Raw genomic sequence first — 21,616 nt, forward strand, 5'->3', positions numbered from 1 at the left:
ATGGAAGAAAAGTTAAATTTCCTCTGGCAAGGTTTAAAAAAGCAGAGTGGGGACAATGTGTTTCCGCACAAAGACTACCTGACACACGCCTGTGAATGTTATCAGTGGTGAGGATCTGTCCTAGCCTCTGTGTGGATGGGCAGTAATCCCCAGTCCAGCCCTCCGAGGGGTAAACCTATCCCCTCAGCACAGAGACAAAGACAAAGACAGGTCTACTTCTGCTGCTTCTGCTGCTGCCGCGTCTGCCTGACAATCTGAGCCTTATGGAACAAGCCTAGAGAAGAGCTGCTGCATTCCCATGGAGGACCCCAATTCTCCCCCTCATACTCCTCTCCTCCCCCTCATACTCCTCTCCTCCCCCTCATTACTCATCTCCTCCCCCTCATACTCCTCTCCTCCCCCTCATACTCCTCTCCTCCCCCTCATACTCCTCTCCTCCCCCTCATACTCCTCTCCTCCTCCTCATACTCCTCTCCTCCCCCTCATACTCCTCTCCTCCCCCTCATACTCCTCTCCTCCCCCTCATACTCCTCTCCTCCTCCTCATACTCCTCTCCTCCCCCCCATACTTCTCTCCTCCCCCTCATACTCCTCTCCTCCACCTCATACTCCTCTCCTCCCCCTCATACTCCTCTCCTCCCCCTCATACTCCTCTCCTTCCCCTCATACTCCTCTCCTCCACCTCATACTCCTCTCCTCCCCCTCATACTCCTCTCCTCCCCCTCATACTTCTCTCCTCCCCCTCATACTCCTCTCCTCCCCCTCATACTCCTCTCCTCCACCTCATACTCCTCTCCTCCCCCTCATACTCCTCTCCTCCCCCTCATACTTCTCTCCTCCCCCTCATACTCCTCTCCTCCCCCTCATACTCCTCTCCTCCCCCTCATACTCCTCTCCTTCCCCTCATACTCCTCTCCTCCACCTCATACTCCTCTCCTCCCCCTCATACTCCTCTCCTCCCCCTCATACTCCTCTCCTTCCCCTCATACTCCTCTCCTCCACCTCATACTCCTCTCCTCCCCCTCATACTCCTCTCCTTCCCCTCATACTCCTTTCCTCCTCCTCATACTCCTCTCCTCCCCCTCATACTCCTCTCCTCCCCCTCATACTCCTCTCCTCCCCCTCATACTCCTCTCCTCCACCCTTCCAACCTCTGTATTCCCTTTCTTTCTCTTTCCTTTTGAGCAAGGATATTATCTTTTCGAGTCCGGCAATAAATGTTGGGATAATACGTTTATTTTATTTTTTTAACCTTTATTTAACTAGACAAGTCAGTTAAGAACAAATTCTTGTTAATAATGACGGTCTAGGAACAGTGGGTTAACTACCTTGTTCAGGGGCAGAACGACAGCTTTTTACCTTGTCAGCTCGGGCATTCAATCTAGCAACCTTTCAGTTACTAGTCCAACGCTCTAACCACTAGGCTACCTGCCGCCCCAAACAGTATTTGTTAAACAGTTAAACAGTATCTGAATAGAAACACAACGGCAGAAACAAAGTTGCTTATGAATCCTCTTATGGGCTCTACAATAGACCAGCGGCTCATCTAAATTCAAGCTCTTGACGACAGTCATTTCAATCACTCTCATCCACAACAACAACAACTGCAGCAACATCTGTTGCTCTGCTGCACAGGGGCTCAAATACAGTGAAGGGCCTGTGTGTGTGTGTGTGTGTGTGTGTGTGTGTGTGTGTGTGTGTGTGTGTGTGTGTGTGTGTGTGTGTGTGTGTGTGTGTGTGTGTGTGTGTGTGTGTGTGTGTGTGTGTGTGTGTGTGTGTGTGTGAGTGGATATCACTACTCACCAGGGGGCTTGCACATGCGGATCTGGCTCTGACACTGCACCAGCGGGTGGAGGGGGGGTGAGATGGGGCTGCTGGCAGGCACCGAGGTAGCTTTGGCAGAGATGCCGGCAATGCCAGCGGTGGTGGCTGGGGGTGAGGGAGGGGGTGAAGGCGATGGGGAGGCAGGCGAGGTCGAGCCACACTGCGTCTGGTAGCGGAGCTGGGTGAGGGAGGGGGGCACGCCCTGGTAGTGGCGAGTGGCACTCAGGAGGTCATTGAGGATCTGCAGGATGGTGCCGATGTCTCGCCTGGGCCGCCCGGTGCCATCCTGGCAGTTAGGATGCAAAGTGCCTGAGGGAGGGAAGGAGGGAGGGGAGAGAGAGAGAGAGAGAGAGAGAGAGAGAGAGAGAGAGAGAGAGAGAGAGAGAGAGAGAGAGAGAGAGAGAGAGAGAGAGAGAGAGCGATGGAGAGAGTGTTACAACGCCCCTCAGCTCCAGTCTAACCACATGTAACATCCCCAGACCAAGCCTAGTAAGACACAGTAGTAATCTGCGCCACTGAGAGTGTTAAGCCATAGTCTGGAAGTTAGTGCCTTAGTCTTACTGTAATGCTATTAGGCCTCACTCACCTGAAAAAGTCCCTGAGAAGACCCCAGGAGCGTGGTTGACGAAGCTTTCAATAATGGCACCTGGTTTGCGGGAGGAGGAGGAGGAGGAAGAGGAGCGTGCTGAAGCACTGGTGCCGTTACTGGGGCTCTTAGCACTGCAGTTAGCCTGTGGAGGAGAGGAGACAGTCTGACATTAGAGACAAACCTTCAACACACCAACACTTTGCCTTCAGTGAGTGATAATAAATATAAATCCACTCGACAGCAATTGTGATTAGTTAAAATATGTCCATAAGATGTATGTATGTAATACGGGGTCATATAAAACATGCTACTGAAATAGAAAAGTTTACCACAGTTTATGTTATTGAGATGATGAGGCAGTGACTTGAAACTCGTAACAGCCATGCCGTAACAGCCATGTCGTAACAGCCATGTCGTAACAGCCATGTCGTAACAGCCATGCCGTAACAGCCATGTCGTAACAGCCATGCCGTAACAGCCATGTCGTAACAGCCATGTCGTAACAGCCATGCCGTAACAGCCATGTCGTAACAGCCATGTCGTAACAGCCATGTCGTAACAGCCATGCCGTAACAGCCATGCCGTAACAGCCATGCCGTAACAGCCATGTCGTAACAGCCATGTCGTAACAGCCATGCCGTAACAGCCATGTCGTAACAGCCATGTCGTAACAGCCATGCCGTAACAGCCATGTCGTAACATGGACCCTAATATTTACCATGTTGGTCCACGTATAGGGACACATTATGCGCTGAATAAACCTGAGCTGTGTCCTGAGAGCTCCTGTTACTCTCCCTGACATCAGACCCCATCCCTGATCTTTTATTTGCCATTTCTCTGCTCTGTGAACTGTGGAAGTAAAACTGTGAAAGTGAAAGTCTAACCCACAGGAGGAGGAGGAGGATGAGGAAGAGCTAAGAGGGAGAGGAAGGGAGACATTTCAGAGTGAAGAAGAAAAATGACCGTTTCCTTTATTCACTGTTCTATGTGGCATCTCAAACTAAACTACACTAACCCGCATCTGGTTTTGTTTCTGAAAACTCACAGAGTTGAATTCAGGCGAAGAGAGATTGAAGAAAAAAACAAACCAAGTTGGTGGAAATCAACTGCCATTAAAAGACAGACAGATAGCCTAGCTCCAGGCTGCCATTAAAAGACAGATAGATAGCCTAGCTCCAGTCTGCCATTAAAAGACAGACAGATAGCCTAGCTCCATGCTGCCATTAAAAGACAGATAGATAGCCTAGCTCCAGGCTGCCATTAAAAGACAGATAGATAGCCTAGCTCCAGGCTGCCATTAAAAGACAGATAGATAGCCTAGCTCCAGGCTGCCATTAAAAGACAGACAGATAGCCTAGCTCCAGGCTGCCATTAAAAGACAGATAGATAGCCTAGCTCCAGGCTGCCATTAAAAGACAGATAGATAGCCTAGCTCCAGGCTGCCATTAAAAGACAGATAGATAGCCTAGCTCCAGTCTGCCATTAAAAGACAGATAGATAGCCTAGCTCCAGTCTGCCATTAAAATACAGATAGATAGACTAGCTCCAGGCTGCCATTAAAAGACAGATAGATAGCCTAGCTCCAGGCTGCCATTAAAAGACAGATAGATAGCCTAGCTCCGGTCTGCCATTAAAAGACAGATAGATAGCCTAGCTCCAGGCTGCCATTAAAAGACAGATAGATAGCCTAGCTCCAGGCTGCCATTAAAAGACAGATAGATAGCCTAGCTCCAGGCTGCCATTAAAAGACAGATAGATAGCCTAGCTCCAGTCTGCCATTAAAAGACAGATAGATAGCCTAGCTCCAGTCTGCCATTAAAAGACAGATAGATAGCCTAGCTACAGGCTGCAGTGAGAGAGGCCTGCTTACCAGCGAGGAGGCTGATGATCAACAAAACAACAACCTACGCAGACTAACTCATTAACTTCTTTCTCTCTTCCTTCCATCTCTATCTTTCATCCTTTCATCTTTCCTGCTGTGTTCTGGCCCTCCTTTGTGTAACCGTGGTACGCTGTGAGTAATTAAGAAATTAAGAAAGCAGTAGTAGGTTGATTGGTAAGTAAGGGTCTTACCTCAGGGCAGGGGACTGCAGTGGGGGTGCTTTGGGGGGCGGAGCCAGGGCTGGGGCTGGGTCGGCCCGGGAAGGGCTGGTGGGAGCGACTAAACATACTGCCGGGCAGCTGGGAGGGACGAGGAGCAGGAGGGGTGTTGCAGTGACTTGAAGAGAGGGAAGAGGAGGAGGGGTACATGGGAGGAGAGGGCTGGTGTGAGGGGGCAGGGGGGAAGGCTGCTGAGCTGGTGGAGGGAGGGGGCACTGGATGGGGCCGGGACAGGTGGGGGTGAGGATGGGAGTGGGATTGGGGGTGGGGATGTGGATGGGGGTGGTGGTGGTGGGGGGTGGGGACGCGGGGGTGATGCCCGCTGGTGGACCCTCCAGATGCTCCTGTGGACTGTCCCATGGTGCCCTCTGCACCCCCACGGGCAATGAGGTGCCTGTGCTGTAACTGCTGCCCTCCAGACTGCTGGGCTGCCAACTGCAGCTGAACGAACATCATGTGATCACCCACTCGCAGCGCCAGGGTCAGAGGAGAGCGGCCAGACAGGAAGTCACTGACCTGGAGACAGGAGGAAGAGAAGAGAGTTGAGTCACCTAGTTCACAAACAAGAAAAACATTATACATCGAATGCTAATGCAAAGTACAGTACATTAAATGCATACTAACTAAATATATACCAGTATACCTCATATAGGTACATGTGCACACCAACTGACAAAAGAGAAGGTCTGTTAGCTCTTTATCATTGTTTTCCAGGCTTGGGGCTTTGTTAATGAGTTTAACAAAAGCACATGTATGGATATGAGAACAGAGAGACATAACAGTACATTGAGCTGCATTGAATTCCCCCCTCAGAGAGGCTGGTGAAGCAGATACAACACACTATCCCATCCTGTAATCAATCACTGCCCTGAACACTGAAACACTAGGCTATTTACATTTGCTGGGTGGATGAAGGGAGCCTTTGGAAAACACACATGGACGGACGCAGACACACACACACGCATGCCCCCCCCCCCCCCCCCCCCAACACACACACTCCTGTTCCAACTATCCCTATAATCCAGAGTCTGAACATCGTTACCATTCACCAGACATACAAAGGCCACCCTTCCGTCTGGCCCCGGGCCTGAAAATTCAGACCTTCGATAGAGGAAGTCAGACCCACCCGCCCCGCAGCTCATAATACCCGATTGTTCGGGGGTCCACGGCGGATCTGGAAGGGCTGCCCATTTTAGGAGCGCCGAGAACGGGCCCCGGGGCCAAGCATGGAGGCACTGACCCACTCACTCCAGGACACACACCACAGAGAGACGTGTCACCACTTGGCCTGGAGGACACATTAGTCCCACACTGCTCCAACAATCTCCCTGGTGTCTCACCCTCCCACGCCCAGGGCCTTGCTACTGCTCTGGCCACTCATGGAGGGTTGTGGTGGTGGTGAAGGGAGAGCATTGACGGGTCAGAGAGCTCCACTCGCCACTCAGTACACTGAGGTAATGACGTCTCAGGTTCTCCCAAATAGAAACAGGAGTACAAGAGGCTATCAGGACAATGTGACACTTAAGTTCGGAAAAACTTCAACACCCTGTGTGCATTCCTAAGAGAAAGAGGGAGGGAGGGAGAGAGCGAGAGAGAGAGAGGAGAGACAGAGGACAGAGCACAGAGAACAGAGAGAGTGCTCCCTCCAGACCCATAAGCCTTTGGGGTGTGCTTGTGTGTGCTGACCTGTTTTTAACCTTCTGAATCACCAGGCTCTGCCCTCCATCATGTCCCCCTTTTTCTTTTGCTTATTTATTTTTCTATCGACCGCCGGCTCTCTGCAGCCACGGTGACCTTTACACGTTGGTATTGACACACATTGGAGGAGAGGAGCGAGGGAGGGGGGAGGAGGGAGGACGAAGGGGGTGGGGGGATGTCACCCAACACAACACCTCTTTCTCTCAGCATCTCACAATTAAGCAAAACGACTATTGAACTGGCATAGGAATATGAACCCAAGATTATTCACAAGTCCTAATCATGTTAACACCATGTTAACAGTGACTGTCGATGATGTTGATGACGACTAAAATAAATACAAGCACTGAACCATAGTGGTGCTGTTCTTGGTAAGGGCAGGCACGGGAAAGCAGAGGACAAACACAGAGGTGAGACGGTTTTAGGAAACTCCTCACACAAAGGTCACCTGTTAGTCAACCAAGGGGGACAGGCGAAAAGAGAGAGGGAAGAGAAGAGAGCGGGATCGAACGGAAGGAGGGGTAGTTGATTGTGTCCCTCACTGACAGCTGTCAGGAGAATGACTAGGCAGTTTGCAAAACCTTGTCACACACACAAAAGAGAACAAAACACACACACACACACAAAGCCAAAGGAGTCACAGAGCTGTGTTTGATTAGGGGGGGTAGAGCGAAGAGATGGCAGTGTGTATGGGGGGATGACACATCAGTGTGGCTGCGTTGAGAGAGAGAGGAGGGAGAGAGAGAGAGGAGGGAGAGAGAGAGAGGAGGGAGAGAGAGGAATTCCATCTCCACTTAAAGACTAGTGTGGATTATTAAAAAACACACCAAAATTAGATTGATGATGCGTTCATACCGAGCTCCCAACGCTGCATGGCAAACCTCAAATCAGATACGCAAAACTCCCCTCTCCTGTTCAGTCTCTCTGTTTTTCTCCATCCCTCACTCCCTCACTCCCTCTGTACATGTGTCACTCCTGGCCCTGGTGTCTCACTGGTTGACTCATAAAGCCAATTCTGAAGTTCTCACCTAAACCCCATGACCCAGCCTGTGTTTCACACACGTAACACCGTGTGTGTGGAGACCTCCCCTCTTTAACCATCTGCTTACACACACACCGCCAACCGCCCACCACAATGTTCCCATTAGATCAAAATGAAAAAGGCCACAAGCCCACATAAACAAATGCATTAAGCAACCTAAGCAATGGCAGGAGCTACAGAACTCTCAGCCTGCCCTTTAAACCTCTCACTCTCAGGTCTTTGTGGTCCCTGCCTTATTTTCCCCTCCAGAAATAAGTAAGGAACCCAAATAAGCCCCCGGGCTCAGAATTTCAGCCTGGGTCTGATTAGTCATTCTGCCCTCCGTGTCAGATTGAAAGGGGAGGACAGGATGGGAGATGGGACAGGCTGCAGTTAGGAGCCGGGGGTGGAGCCAGGGGTGGAGCTGGGGGTGGAGCCACGGGCTGTGAACTGGAACACCTGAAATAGGTCAGTCTCCTAAGAGATAGGAGGTAACACTAACAGCTACAGCCAGGTGGTACATACTGCAGGAGAGGCTGTTGAAACCATAACGTAAAAACAGCTCAGATAGAGTTTCACTACCTAGAAAACCTCAGTGGTTACGGCACATCCCTGTCCGTACACGCCTTTCTGCTCTCTCGAGACAAGTCTGTGTGAGGTTGATGTCAGGGACAAGAAAAATAACTAAGCAGACAAAGAGCCTCCATCGGAGTCTTTAAGTCTTCAACCTCCACCTTCCTTCGTCCTTGGTGTCTTTACAAATTCCAAAGCCCTAGGAAGACAGCCACTCCAGTAGTGGGGGATGGCAGTGAGCCTGAGTTACGTTTAGACAGACAGGCATGGCCTTTTCATTGTTCCTATCATCCTGACTCAGCGAGAGTGGTATGTGGAAGCGAAGAGCGAGGACAAACCATAAGAACAAAGCTTGCGTTTGTCTGACAAAAGCGTCGTCTTGAACGGTATATTTCGTAGACAGTGCCGTGATAAGTCAATGATAGCCTATCTGTTAACTGGGTGTTTAAGAAGATACAGAGACACCTGGCTCTGTTCAGATCAACCTGACCTCCATCTGCCATTTTGTTTTTGTTGTTGGGGTGTCATTTTGTGTAGTTGTAGCAGCAGGCTTCGGTTGCTATGCAGTGACAGGAGGATATGATAAGCGGAGACCGGGGAGGAGGGAGAGAGGATGGATGGGGGGGATGAGGGAGAAAGAGAGGATGTAGAGAAGGGGGGATGGGGTAGGGTGTCAGAGAGGAGATGGTGGTGGATGGTGATGAAATATTCAGTGAGAGTGTGACTCTGCCTCCTTTTCTCTTTTTTTCTCCAACTCTGCAGTTGACAGTTTTATTTATTGGGGTCCCTGTGGTTCAAGGAACTCATTTGCAGGCGTTCTTCCTTTGCACACTAAGCATACTGAGAGAGAGTAGGAGAGACGGATGAAAGGAGGGAGGGAGAGAGAGAGGGAGCTGGGAACAGGACTGAGCTGACATTCATGAACAACTGAGCAGCATTTGCGTCAGAGCCCAGAGAGGATAGGGATCTGTAGAAGGGTTCAAGCGAAAGAATCGCCCTTCTCCTTCAGCTGCATTACGGCTGAGTAGCTCCTGGTCAACCTATCAAACAGATAGGTGAAGGGGGGAAGAGGAGGTCAGAAACCACCTTATTAACCTGCCTATCGACCCAAATGTTTTGATCGCACCGGGAAACTATTGATACGCTCCTTGTGTAGACAGGCACTGGGTAAAGATGCAATAACACGATTCTCAAAAGAGGAGAAAAAAATCAATCATGCCACAAATCCTAAAAAGCAGGCCCCGTCTTCAAAGGACCCTTCATTGGAGAGATAGCCGTCTGTAATAGTGCCCGATAGGAAACATAAAGCGAAGAGGGTGAATGAGAAACAGTGAGCCAGCTGGCTATCAGCGAATTTGACCAGCTAGGTGGAAAAAAAGAGACAGAATGGCAAAGTTCATAATGATAAGGTTCCTGGTTCCAACCCTCCACCCCCCCCTCCATCCCTCCATCCCTCCATCCCTCTGGCCATCTACATTACCTCTGCTTCCAGCCAAGCACAATGGCTTTGAAGGTTCTAAGGCAACATAGGCAAAGCAATCCAGTCTACTCGCTCGCCTTGACGTATTACATCTCCTGCTGCTATCATGGGTGCATCCCTCTCTCATCCACACTCTCCATTCTCTAGGCGATCAAAGATGGTGCAACACCAATGCACAAGGTCTTTGATTCCAACTGAATGAATACGTTCTGACTAGTCTCTGCGATAAGGGGGGCGGGGGAGAGAGAACGAGGGCCAGGCTTAACCACATGCTCTACAACAGGACACAACATTTGGAGTAGATGCCCATTCATTATTATTCGGCAGCGCTGAGATGCGGTAGCCGGTAGAGTTTGTGTGTACTATTTACACAGAGGGAGTACAAAACGGGAGCTATATGTGATGCCATCATAGCAAATGAACATTACAATTACACTTGTTCCAACTGGTCTCAACCCATCAAATTTAGAATGGGTACATCAGGGGGCCGGTCATAACATAGTCCGCAGGCCTGATGCCTTTGAACGGTGGTGAGAAAACGAAACCCACCCAACACCTCCTGTACAGTTGTGTTGTGCTAATTACCTACATTTGACATTGGGCTATTTTTCTATCTGTTGTGATATTCCTGGCTTCCACCGCCTCCCACACGCTAGCCCAGTCAGTCACGATCACCATGCTGCAGGGGCACTTGAAGCACAAAGGCGGCCAGCGGATGAAGAACAATGACGGGCACGACACAATACACACACAATATTTTCGCTGGACACACACGCACTCACACAATCTTTGTCACTCTCTCTCAAATACAAAACACACACACACACACACAGAAACAACAGGACAAAGAAAATATCTGCAAATCCATCTCCCCCGTTTCTCAAACACACCTTGGCACCCCTCCTGTATGTGCCTGTCTGTATCAGAAAGAGATTACAAAGGTGCAGAAACACTCCACCAGCTTAATGCGCTCCCAGGCTAGGATTTATAGGTCACGGAAACAAATAGTCCCTCTATTCACTGTTGTCTTTCAGTCTTATAATATACAATTCCATTTACACATTCTGCTCCGAAATTATTTATTTCTGTAGCCTTCATTTACGAGAAGGCAAGACTCCTGCCTGTATACAAAAAGCTTTGATTTGATGCAGGGAGACAGCAGGCTGGTTTTATAGATGGGGAGATGCTCTCATATTGACATGGCAAGTCAGTAATTTTTCAATTCTTTCCACTCCCAAATCCTCAATACAATTAAAGAACAATGATTTCCAGTAGTGTCTGACTGGCTGATTAACTACCATCTTGATGAGGTGGGTATAGAGCAGGGGTCTGGAAAAAGAAACATATTGACCAATTGCTTTGAGCAATGTGCTAGGCACACAGGCACGGACAAACACACGCACCACACACACACACAGTTTATGATGTACTTCTAACACATGAACAGAATACCTTATCTAGAAAAGCACTTGGACAATCTGACTATAAGGTGTAGGTGTATGAACGGACCATGTAGTTATAACCCTATTGTCACGCCCTGACTTTAGTTATATTTGTTTTCTTTGTTTTTTTGGTTAGGTCAGGGTGTGACAAGGGTGGTTTGTTTAGTTTTTGAATTGTCTAGGGTTTTTGTCTTGTCTAGGGTTTTTGGTTATCTATGGGGATTTTGTATGGTCTAGGGGTTTGTAGGTTTATGGTGGCCTGAGTTGGTTCCCAATCAGAGACAGCTGTTTCTTGTTGTCTCTGATTGGGGAGCCTATTTAGGTTGCCATTTCCATGTTGGTTTTGTGGGTAGTTGTTTTCTGTTTTGTGTGTCTGCACCAGACAGAACTGTTTCGTTTGTTCCGCTTTGTTATTTTTTGTTCTAGTGTTCAGCTTTATTAAAAATCATGAACACGTACCCCGCTGCACCTTGGTCTACTCCTTCTTCCTCAGACGAACATCGTTACACCTATGATAAGACAAGGCCTTATCGGAGCTCCATCACCAGCACTCAGAACACTTCTCTACTCCTCTACCTCAGAGGTGACCTTTTCTCCTCTCCCCCTCCCTCCCTCCCTCTGCTCATCTCCTCATCTTTGAGTCACGCCTGTCCTTCCAAACATCCTCCCTCCGTGGCTCAGAACAACCTGTACACAACACGCCACAACGGCCAAAAACAAATCGGCGTGACTCACCAAGGCCACCTATGGCTCCCTCCTCTCCCTGCCTTTCCGTCCCACATCCCCCCTGCCTGGCCTGGCCCACCAAGCTCCCTGGAGGAGGGGAGCTGGTGGAAATGATGAGAGGGGTGACCCAGAGGTGATTCTCCACATAATGTTAAATCCCACTATTAGCATCTATCTGTTTTAAGACACAATGACAATGCTGAATCTTATTCAGAGCCCAGCGGAGGCTGGTGGAGGAGGGTGTTGGGAGACAGAGAGAAGGAAGAGAGAAAAGGTACAGCAGAAATGTAACAATGTACTCCTCAGGGACCTGGCCAACATACAGCCTCCCCAAAGACAAGCTATGTTCTTACTCCAGGAAAATATGTCAATCTTCTCCTCCCTGCCGTCCCCCCTCTATCCTTCCAGCTGGGCTATACATTGATTTTGGCATCATAGCATCATAACACTGTTTCACTTAATTGGCTCCAGCCTACGTGGAAAACAGAGTCATCGGGGAGACCTTAACCTCAAGCTTGACTCTCAGTCATTGTTTTTGTATTGGAGGGTTGGTCAGCTAGGCAGGTTTTGTGGACTGGACTGGGGTTTGTTCTTTAAGACGTGGAACAAAGGGAGAGGTGGGGGAAGGGGAGGGCAGTGCATGGGGGATGGTTAGGTTAAGTGGCTTGGTTTCCTATAAGCACCCATGAGCAAACACTCACGATGTTCAATGAATAAACTGTCTTTTCCAAACCAAGATATCATCACTCAATAACAGTTGACGATGCTGATTATACTCAACCACGGTAAGCATCCCTCTTCCTCTCCCTAGATAGCTACCATATTTCTCACAAACAGACCAGTAGCTACATCCCTCTGAGTCCAAGCTCGAAGGGGGCTTTCATTCTTCCATCAACAGAAGCAAGCCTCTTAAATACAGCCTGCTGCACAGACAGACACTCTCTCAGGCTCAACCTAAACCTATCTCTGGCAGACAGAGGGAGAAAACCAGCCCAGTCTTGATGGACTGTCAGGAGGTGGTGGCTTAATGCAGATTAGATGTCAGGAGAAAATTCGCCTGGAAAAGCCAAGAAGAAGAATTAAGGGAGCCAGTGCCCTTGATAGAGGCCAGCCTATTCTGTCACCGTCTGAATATAACAGGAGCCTACTGGAGGCAGCGGGCAGGCATTAGGCAGAGAACGAAACTTGCAAACCACAGCACATTCAAATGATAGGGCTGTGGACGAGTTGTTAGAGAGAGAGAGAGAGAGAGAGAGAGAGAGCGAGAGCGAGAGCGAGAGAGAGAGAGAGAGAGAGAGAGAGCTAGAGAGAGAGAGAGATAAATAAATAAAAGGTCCTCCCTTTCCATGAAACACTTTCCCTCTCGCTCTACGGAAGTCCGAAATAGATCTCTCCCTGGAAGCCACCTGGCTGGGCAGGTTGTGGAGTACTATTCTGAATCCCAGTATGAAGCAGGAGAATACTGGAAGCCGTTATCAGCTGGGCTTCTATGAACACACTGAACTTCCTGGTACAAAACCTGATCTCCTATCCCGACCAGACTACACATAGTTGGGGGGAGGGAGGAGGGCGACAGAGGGGGACGTTTAACCTACCACTTTCCTAATGTTACCAGCAAGCAACTAGCCACCACATCTTATTCCTATGGCTATTTTTGGAATCGTAGGGGTATCTGTTAACCTATCAGACACATTTAAGAGCTCAGTGCATTGATTGATTTTTGATAGCCTCCAAGTTGGAGGAGGAAATGAACGGGAAAGCTCTTGTGTTCCTATTTTCTAATCTTACCCGGTATCTGTAATCTCTCCCCAATCTATATCGTCCCATTCCGCCTCATGAATTATGAAGTGGGAATCAATTCTCCTAGATAAAAAAAACCCACATTCAATCTGTTTCATACGGGTTTCTTGCTTTACTAAACTTTCATTGTTGGCTGTGCATATGAGCACATTGAATGACTCACCAGGAGACATGAATAGTTCCACCATCTCACGTTCTTACAGTAAAGTCTTGAGAAACAAGAGGCAGGCTTGATGAAGAAGGAAGTCCTACCAATGTGACTCATAATGACTGTAGGGCCTAACTACTGTACATGCCCTTTCCTGCTGCCTGCCTTCCCCGTGAGAGGAGGAGAGGCGAGGCGAAGGCAACAGGTCTTGAATACAGAGCTGTGGAAAGTCAGGGCACAGACTGTTTGATGTTGGCACTGTTGAAGTATGGGAAAGCCTTGCCTAGTGGAAACAGCAGTCAGTGTGGGCCACCCGGCAAAGTCGTAACGCATGATGATAAAGGCTTGCTTCCAGCCCAACCAACCCCCACGCACACACACAAACGCACTCACTCATCTGTCGTCACCGTTGTGCTGTGCGCAGGCAGGCTAGGCGCTGAGATCACACACACAATAACGCCAGGATTTCCAGTGTAAAAATATCAGCGGGAGAGAAGCCACACTGAGGTTTTGACATGTGTTTAAAGTTTTTGACTTTACCAGCAGCCCTGCTAGAAGACTTTATGTTCTCAATCTTTATCATCTTGATGTTACTTGAGAAAACTTGCTACATCAATGTCACACAAAACCTCAAAATATAAGTGTGCAACTAGTCCATTTTATTGAGGTCGTATCTAACATTAGTGACATATTTTTACTGCAACTATTACGTGCATCACAGAGACACAGCACACCTTGAGTCAGTCAGCTGCTGAGACAATACGTCATCGCTGTCTCTCTCTCTCTCTCACTGAGGTTGAGGAGGTGAGGTGAGATCAGATCTTATCCCTTTACTTTCAGTACTGATCATATCAGTGACTCAGACCAAACCAGTGACTCATATTCATGCTGTATTTCAACAGTTCCAGATAGGTACATCGAGTTCTTGGCCACTGTGTTCTCGTGCATGCATTCTATGCTTCCAGGAACTATAGGCTAATATTGATTGAAATGCCTATCTGTCAGTTGAATCTCTGTTTATGAGTTTAGTGTATATCTGTGTTGGCTTCCTGGAAACATCTCTCTGAGTCTCTGTGGTGAGAGGAGAGCCAGAAGGGAGAGCCAGTCAGGGCTTTGCACAGAGAGAGGGTGGGGGGGGGTGACTTCACTCTCAATCAGGCCCATGGTGGGTGGGGTTTGCTTGCGCTTGCTTGTTTAAGAGGCTAAGATTACACATGGGAAGAGTCTGGTGTAGCAGCGGTCTTTGTCTTATATGAGGTCTTCTCTATACTGCTCCAGCTTCACATGCAAACAGGTCTCATGCACTTTAAAACACACTGCTTCTTTTCAGGGGCAATCTGTTTAAGTTAAACCAGCGGTATGTCAAAGCACTTCTGTAATCATTGGAGGATCTCCAACGCAGGTCTAGTGAACGGTCTTCTCATGAAGGTCACTTAAATACCATTATTTGAGAGAGTTCTTACCTGAGTTTCTGTTAAACTCTCCAAAGCTTGCATCACTGACTGTTCTGGTCTTGATGCTTGAGACTTCAAAGAAAGAGGAAGAAAAACAACATGATTTACTGGTGAGCCTTAGTAGACAAAGAAGAAAGGCTGAGCCTTGTGCATTCAAAGATGACTGAGAGGAGATCAACACAGACTTAATTACCTACATTAATCTGTCTGATGCTATTAACACGTATTATCTTGAACCCAAACAACCCCCCAGGGCGTTTAGCAAAACACACACAGACGAGGTGTATAATTATCCTTACCATTAAGCCTGCTTCAACTGTAGGTACAAGGGTTAACTTGCTCCCATCAGAGATCCCGAGGTCCTGGAGTTTTCCTGAACTCAGACGCCTGAGGGGGAGAAATAAATAACCATATTAGTTTACAGTCAAACTGCCATTTTAACTGATGAACTGACATTACTCTATTCACGTTTCAGAAGCGCCAACCTTTGTACAGTTAGGTGAGTCTTCAACATGTATTTAGAAAAACAACCTGTATGAAAGTCTGCTTGACGGAGAGCTGGCGTATTGATCCGCTGTCATACACTATTTCAATTTCAAGTAGTGGGGCTTGACAACTGTTAACAGTGGATATTTGACACCGCTGCCATTGCCTGAAGGAGAGGACTATTTTCTCTCATGATGCTGGACAGGAGGTTATGACAACTTCTTGGAGGACAGCAAAATCTGATAGTTGAGGGTTATGACCTCTCCATAAACATTGCATGTTCCATTTTAAATGATGAATAATGTGTGTTTATTCACATGAAATAGACCTAAGCGTTTGCATTTGTACAAAATCTTTCAATTAACAGCCTACTATTTGACTTCCCTAAAAAGCGTAGTTTGGTCCATGCATGTTCACTGTTGGAGAACCATGAGCATGCAACACCTTACTCATCATCGGGTGGAGACAGGTTTATGTGTGCTCTCTGATGACAGTTACTGGAAAGACTTTCCAACACATTGAAATGGTATGTAACCATAGGGCGCTCATTTGCATTTAAATGTTTGCATTCTTGTACAACTAATGCGTTTAGGAACACTTGTAGGCCTACGCCTATTTACTGAATAGCCATGTCATTTGTCATTCTGAATGGTCATTTTCAGGACCTCATCAGGTCAAAAAAGAGGTGGGAAAAACGCGCGGCTAGTGGAAGCGTTGTGAGAAGCCCACTGTACAGTGGGAACTAAAAGTCACACCTCCAGCTGAAGAAAGGCAGTCAGCAGCGCCTAACGTCAGGTATTTGGAGAGAGAATCAAAAAAAGGTTCTCGGTTTTAAGGGCTGATGTGATTTGGAGGCGATTACACCGGGAGCCATGGGACGGTTGTTATTTAAAAGCAAAAAAAAACAATGCGACTGGTTGATGTGAAAGTACAAAGACACCTTTAACATACCAACTCCCCTCCCCTCCATTGTCATTTAACGCACGAAAATCCGACTCAATTGAAAACCAGCTAATATTACCGTTTCAGTTTGCTTTACAGTGCAGATAGATTGTAGATTGTAACGCGTTGTTAAAACTATCCCCATTGTTCTCGAGTGCTCCCCTATTCAAAATGGCAAATACGTGTTCTCCCAATTTTCTCCAGGGGAGTTCCTTGTAATAAAACGTGAGCATAAACCAATGCATATGCGTTCCCTGGTGTGAGATGAGATTGTAGAAAGCTGGGTGTAACCATAGATCATGAAAGAGAAGGAATTAAAGAGATTCCTTGTGCTTCACCCTCATCTAATCTTACCATAACCCCAACCATGGAATAAATACAATTGTGCTCCCCACTTACGATAGCGTCAATTCGATTCTAAACACAAAGCCTCTAAATAATTGTGTATTTTTTAAAGACCAAATCCAATGTTCAGACAGATGGCAGCTGGATAAATAAAGTAAACATGCACTGTATGCATTTCATTCAGCTGTTAATCATGTGTATAATATATTTAATCATTAATGGTATGGTATGTATAATGAACGCTGAAGGAGGCAGTGCAATGTGCCCCACGACTCCCTCATAAATGCTGCTCCAAACCTTGACTGACCAATGTGCGTCTCCCATGCGCAATTCGATACTTGCCGCACTGGCCGGCTTTAATGGTCAATAGCTGCTTAGCTTGAATATAGTGCTGCTGATATGACACCTATGCCATTCTTGATCTACACAATGTGTTACAGATTAAATAAATGCAAAATATAGACATCAATAGAAATCAGTGATTTGTACAGAGCAAATGTATGTAAAATGTAGTCTACTATATCATGTATGCACATAACATTTGACCGTAGGATATACTGATGTTTATAGATGTACTCACGTTTCTTTATGTAGAAGGGTGAGTCTTTCTTTTGGTACTTTGAGTCTCTGAGAAAGCCTTCTCTTCAGTCCTTCCACAGTCTCCTCCAGGGGAAGAGAGAGCTCGAAGCGTGTGCCGGTTGTGGAATGGATGTACAAATTCATGGAGGGTTCACTCGGGACGGCCTCGCAAGACGGAGCCCCGCGGCTGGTGCAGCTCCGGGCGCTAGGATGTTGGTCCATTCGATAGCTTGTGGTCAGGGGGGAGACAAGGCGAGTGGAGCGGGGTTGGAGAGAAAGAGCAGACCCTTTACGCAGTGTCCCTTGTTTTCAGAGAGTGAAACTGCTTGCATTCAAAAGAAAGAAATAGAATCTCTCTCCTGGTGTCTTTCTGTATACAGAGTCTGAATAAACCAGTTTCCCCTCTTCTGATTATATAATGAGAATATTCCCCGAACGAGTCTAATAGAGAAATACTTTGTTGCGCTTTTCTTGTGTATGCGGCTTGCTCAAGAGATGTTCCAACTTCCACTCCAAATGTTCCAGATTTTTAAATGCTACAGAGGTGGATGAATGCCAGGCAGCTATACTAGTATCACAGGAAATATGCCAAGGGCCATCAATTAGAACTATTGCCTTTCTGAGAGAAAATGCGCAATATAGGCTATACCTTTCTGTCCTTGTTGTTTTAAATGCATGGGACTGAAAACTGCCTTGAAGCCAAATACAAGACCTACAGAATGCAAAAGCCTCATTAGATTAATACAGTAAAGCTCTCTGCTGCGCACCCATGCCCACCGCAGCTCCAATGAAAAATCGACACTGAGCATTGTCACAAAGTAGCTCACTTCCACCACGCCAAAAACACGCCTACAGTCCGCAGACATTCTACCCAATCACAAGAGAAGTCCTTTAGGACGCTGTTGATCTAAACCAATGGCAAAAGTAGATTCACACCCACGTGGAGGACAGATGTCTCGTTTTTTCTCTTCCACACCATTTTGGTCACAAACACCAATCGGATTGAAGGGGGCTAGGCCTTGGAGCGTCACGCAATAATACGATAGTTCCAGCCCACTCAGGCAATTTTAGGCCATTCATAATATATTACAATCACAACATATAGCCCTATAAGTGGTGGAATTTCAAATCCTAAACTAAAGGCTGCTGTAATGAAAACAAACTATGTAATATTCTTACATAGATGCTTTATGTGGGTAGGACTTTAAATGTAGGATGATGTTTTATTATAGGTTATGCAGACTACAATGGCAGCAATGCATGTAGGTTGCCACATTGTCCATATCCTATAACTATGTTATGTATATTCAATGTTGCGAAATCTCAAGTTTCACCTGTTGGCTGTCATCGTCATCATTTATAGTACAGTGCTGACGTCATTTCCTTCCTTCTAACCTATGCTGCATCCAAATCCATTAGGAGGTAATCGCGCGCGGAATGCAAATAACACATTAAACCGGGTATTCTCTTCAGGAAGTGCGGTTCGGCATCAGATCTTTGAGATGTTCTCAGAAAAGAATATGGACACTGGTGGCAAACAGGGCTCGGCTGCTACGTCATGCATTCCCTACAATCAGCTTTACAAGAAAAAGAGCCCATGTTTGCTCCTCAGATCCACCGGATATTCCGTGCGTATGTCTACGGGTAATTGCGCATTGCCAACTGGTTAGACACTATCCATATGTTATTCCAATGGACTTCTCTGAAAGCCCATACCATTTTTTTCTGCAACATAAACTCACATACCATACTTGGGCGACAGTTATGCTTGTCAACTGCTAAATATCACAGACATCAGGTTACTTCAGAGAAGTGCTTTCTCCATTTTTCCTCCTGGAAAATCTCCCTGGCTTGGGCTACATGGCCATAAGAGTCATAAGAGAAAATGTTCAAACGGGCCACCACTGTAACTTAACCTATGTACAGTAAAGGGAGAAATATGTATATGTGTATTCTATGTGGGGCAAATATCGACAAAGGGCGCTGAATAAAACCAGATACTCGCTCGCCCTCCAGTGGTCAATGTGGGCACTTTGGGAGGCTGAATTTAACAGGTGAATCCCAACTCTGTTGACCCCTAGGACCTAGGCGGTCTACACACCTGTTGTAACAGGTTGTTGGCGCTATAATCTGGTTAGAACATCGAATCCACAAGCACTGAATCTGAATCTTATTGTTTTCAGGAAAGGCAAGTGTGTTTAGGAAAGGCAAGAAGGCATCAATGTTGAAGCACACATTGCCTATTGTTGCAGGTGTTTTTAACAAATTTGTAATTTATTTAACTAGGCAAGTCAGTTAAGAACAAATTCTTATTTTCAGTGACGGCCTAGGAACAGTCGGTTAACTGCCTTGTTCAGGGGCAGAAAAACAAATGTTCCTTTTTTTTTTACATTGTCAGCTCAGGGATTCGATTTTGCAACCTTTCAGTTACTAGTCCAATGATCTAACCACTAGGCTACCTGCCGCCCCATGACAGTAGAAGTAAGCTAGCCTACCGGTAATGACCCTCTAAGTATAGGTACAGCTGACTGAGAGTCGGTGTAGCCTAATGATACCATATCACAGACTGCGCTTGATGTCTATAAAGAGAGGCAGGTTGTGTTGCTTATATTGACATTATGGGTGCTGTCATCAGCTATCCTATAGGTCAGTGATAACCACCACTGTTATTGTCTGCAGATGGCAGGTAGCATCAGTTGACATATCAATTGAATCTTGCATAGCCTACATGTAGTTCTATAATTTCGAAACTCTTAAAAGTTGGCAAAACAACAGTGAAATGTGATGCATGCAGCCTAAACAAACCAAACTGTGACACAATGTAGGCTATTCATTTCAGTTATTGTCTACGTGCCTCAGGTGGCCTTTTATAACATTACAAAAAATGGTTTTGCTTATACATTTCCAAAGGTAACTTACCTCAAATGTGAGGTAAGAAACATGAACAAAGCCATTCCCGCGCCTGTTTCGGTAAAAATCTGAGTGACGGGCTGGAGAAATATAACCGATCTCAAATTCATAAACAGAGCTCTGGATGCAAGGACTGACCATCCATGTCACAATTATAGTTTTAACCGTGTTTTGAAGCTATATAGTGTTTGTTTACATTTACTGTGTTTATTTTGGTTTCTGATGGGGTAGGACAGTTGAACTGAGCTCATGAGGCATTTATAAGTTATATTCTTCAAGAATCAGTGTGTACATATCATTCATTTACAAGTCCAAAGATGAATGTAGCAACTGCAGATTGCCCCTTTGAGTCAAAGTTATTAAAACTATAGAATCATCATTTACCACATTATACAAATATGAATTATGACTATAGGTTTGACATGATTCCAAAGTTGGAATGGAACTTACCAATTATTGTGGCGAGAACTTTAAAGCTTTTGTTTTTCAAAAACGTTTCCCCAGATTTGGCATGTAAATCTTCCCAAACTGAGAAACACAGGTATGTCCAGTAAAGATATGTTAGCATCCACTGTGACAGTAAATTCTCAGACAAATCTGTGAGTCTTCACTGTAGTAAGGACCACTCTGTAGCCTATTCCTCTTGCTTACCACTTGAGTGTCTTAAAATGCCCGTGTGATGTTTGCGCATCGGTGTCTTTTGTATTACCAGCACAATTCGGGAGATGAGGCACCTCTTATCCTAGCCCTCTAGGTCTAGGATATGGGTGGAGAGTATGGTTCTTGATATGTCAGCATGTGATTTAAGGTAGCCACGGAATTCCTCATCACATGCGAGTTCCTTTCCAAGACCTGCTGCCTGATTCGTTTTCCACTATCGGAAAGAATGTGCTTGCGCAAAGGTTTAAATCGCTTCACGGGATTGGTAGGGTCTCTGTGGGAGTGCCTCTACGGTAGTCTAAACAAGGGTAAGAACTTTAATCACTCTAAGGACAAGGTCCTTATAAATCATATTCAACTGACTTACGACCTTAACAAAAAGTAAACGAAGTATAGATATTTCAGGGGTGTAACCTTCCGCTGACGACAAGAAAGAAAACATTCAAAGAAGAAAAAAATCTCTTGGCAACCAGTGTAGGAAAACACAGTGCATGGTTACAAACTCACCTGAATACAAATAAACAAAAGTTATTTCAGCAAATGACCAGTTCTGCAGGTGATAATATACCTGGAAATCATCAAACAATGGCAATCCTATACCAGGAATCGGACTTTGACACAGTTATTACACATTCAATATACATGAATACAAGTGCCTCATTGTTCATGTGGTAGTGTAGATGTCAGTTTGTGTGCAGACTTGTCAAAAAAACCTTACATGAAGTCCATCAGTAGATTCGATGCAGTAAGTTGCAGTGTAGTCAGTATATGGTAGGCTAAAAAGGTATTGTTATTCATTCATGTGTTGTTTCAGTATCAAATCCAATCAAACTTTATTTA

General features: G+C 46.4%; 1 protein-coding gene across 3 annotated transcripts in view; it reads right to left on the minus strand.

Annotated features, from left to right (window-relative positions):
• midn (midnolin) overlaps positions 1-20,813 on the minus strand; it is a 32,868-nt gene extending 12,055 nt beyond the window's left edge. The window contains exons 1-8 of one of the 3 annotated variants that reach the window (XM_039002341.1): positions 20,768-20,813; positions 20,567-20,644; positions 17,208-17,436; positions 15,154-15,241; positions 14,864-14,926; positions 4,486-5,028; positions 2,410-2,554; positions 1,803-2,132 (exon numbers count right to left, since the gene is read on the minus strand). In XM_039002341.1, coding sequence (XP_038858269.1) covers positions 1,803-2,132; positions 2,410-2,554; positions 4,486-5,028; positions 14,864-14,926; positions 15,154-15,241; positions 17,208-17,436; positions 20,567-20,644; positions 20,768-20,807 — 1,516 coding nt within the window. In that variant the 5' untranslated portion in view covers positions 20,808-20,813. Of the gene's footprint in view, positions 1-1,802; positions 2,133-2,409; positions 2,555-4,485; positions 5,029-14,863; positions 14,927-15,153; positions 15,242-17,207; positions 17,437-17,855; positions 17,988-20,566 lie in introns of those variants that run through there. The other 2 variants (XM_039002343.1, XM_039002342.1) reach the window with 2 other exon arrangements.
• Between the last annotated feature and the right edge of the window lie 803 nt (positions 20,814-21,616).

Source organism: Salvelinus namaycush, chromosome 10 (genome assembly GCF_016432855.1).
Source record: "Salvelinus namaycush isolate Seneca chromosome 10, SaNama_1.0, whole genome shotgun sequence".
NCBI lineage: Eukaryota > Metazoa > Chordata > Actinopteri > Salmoniformes > Salmonidae > Salvelinus > Salvelinus namaycush.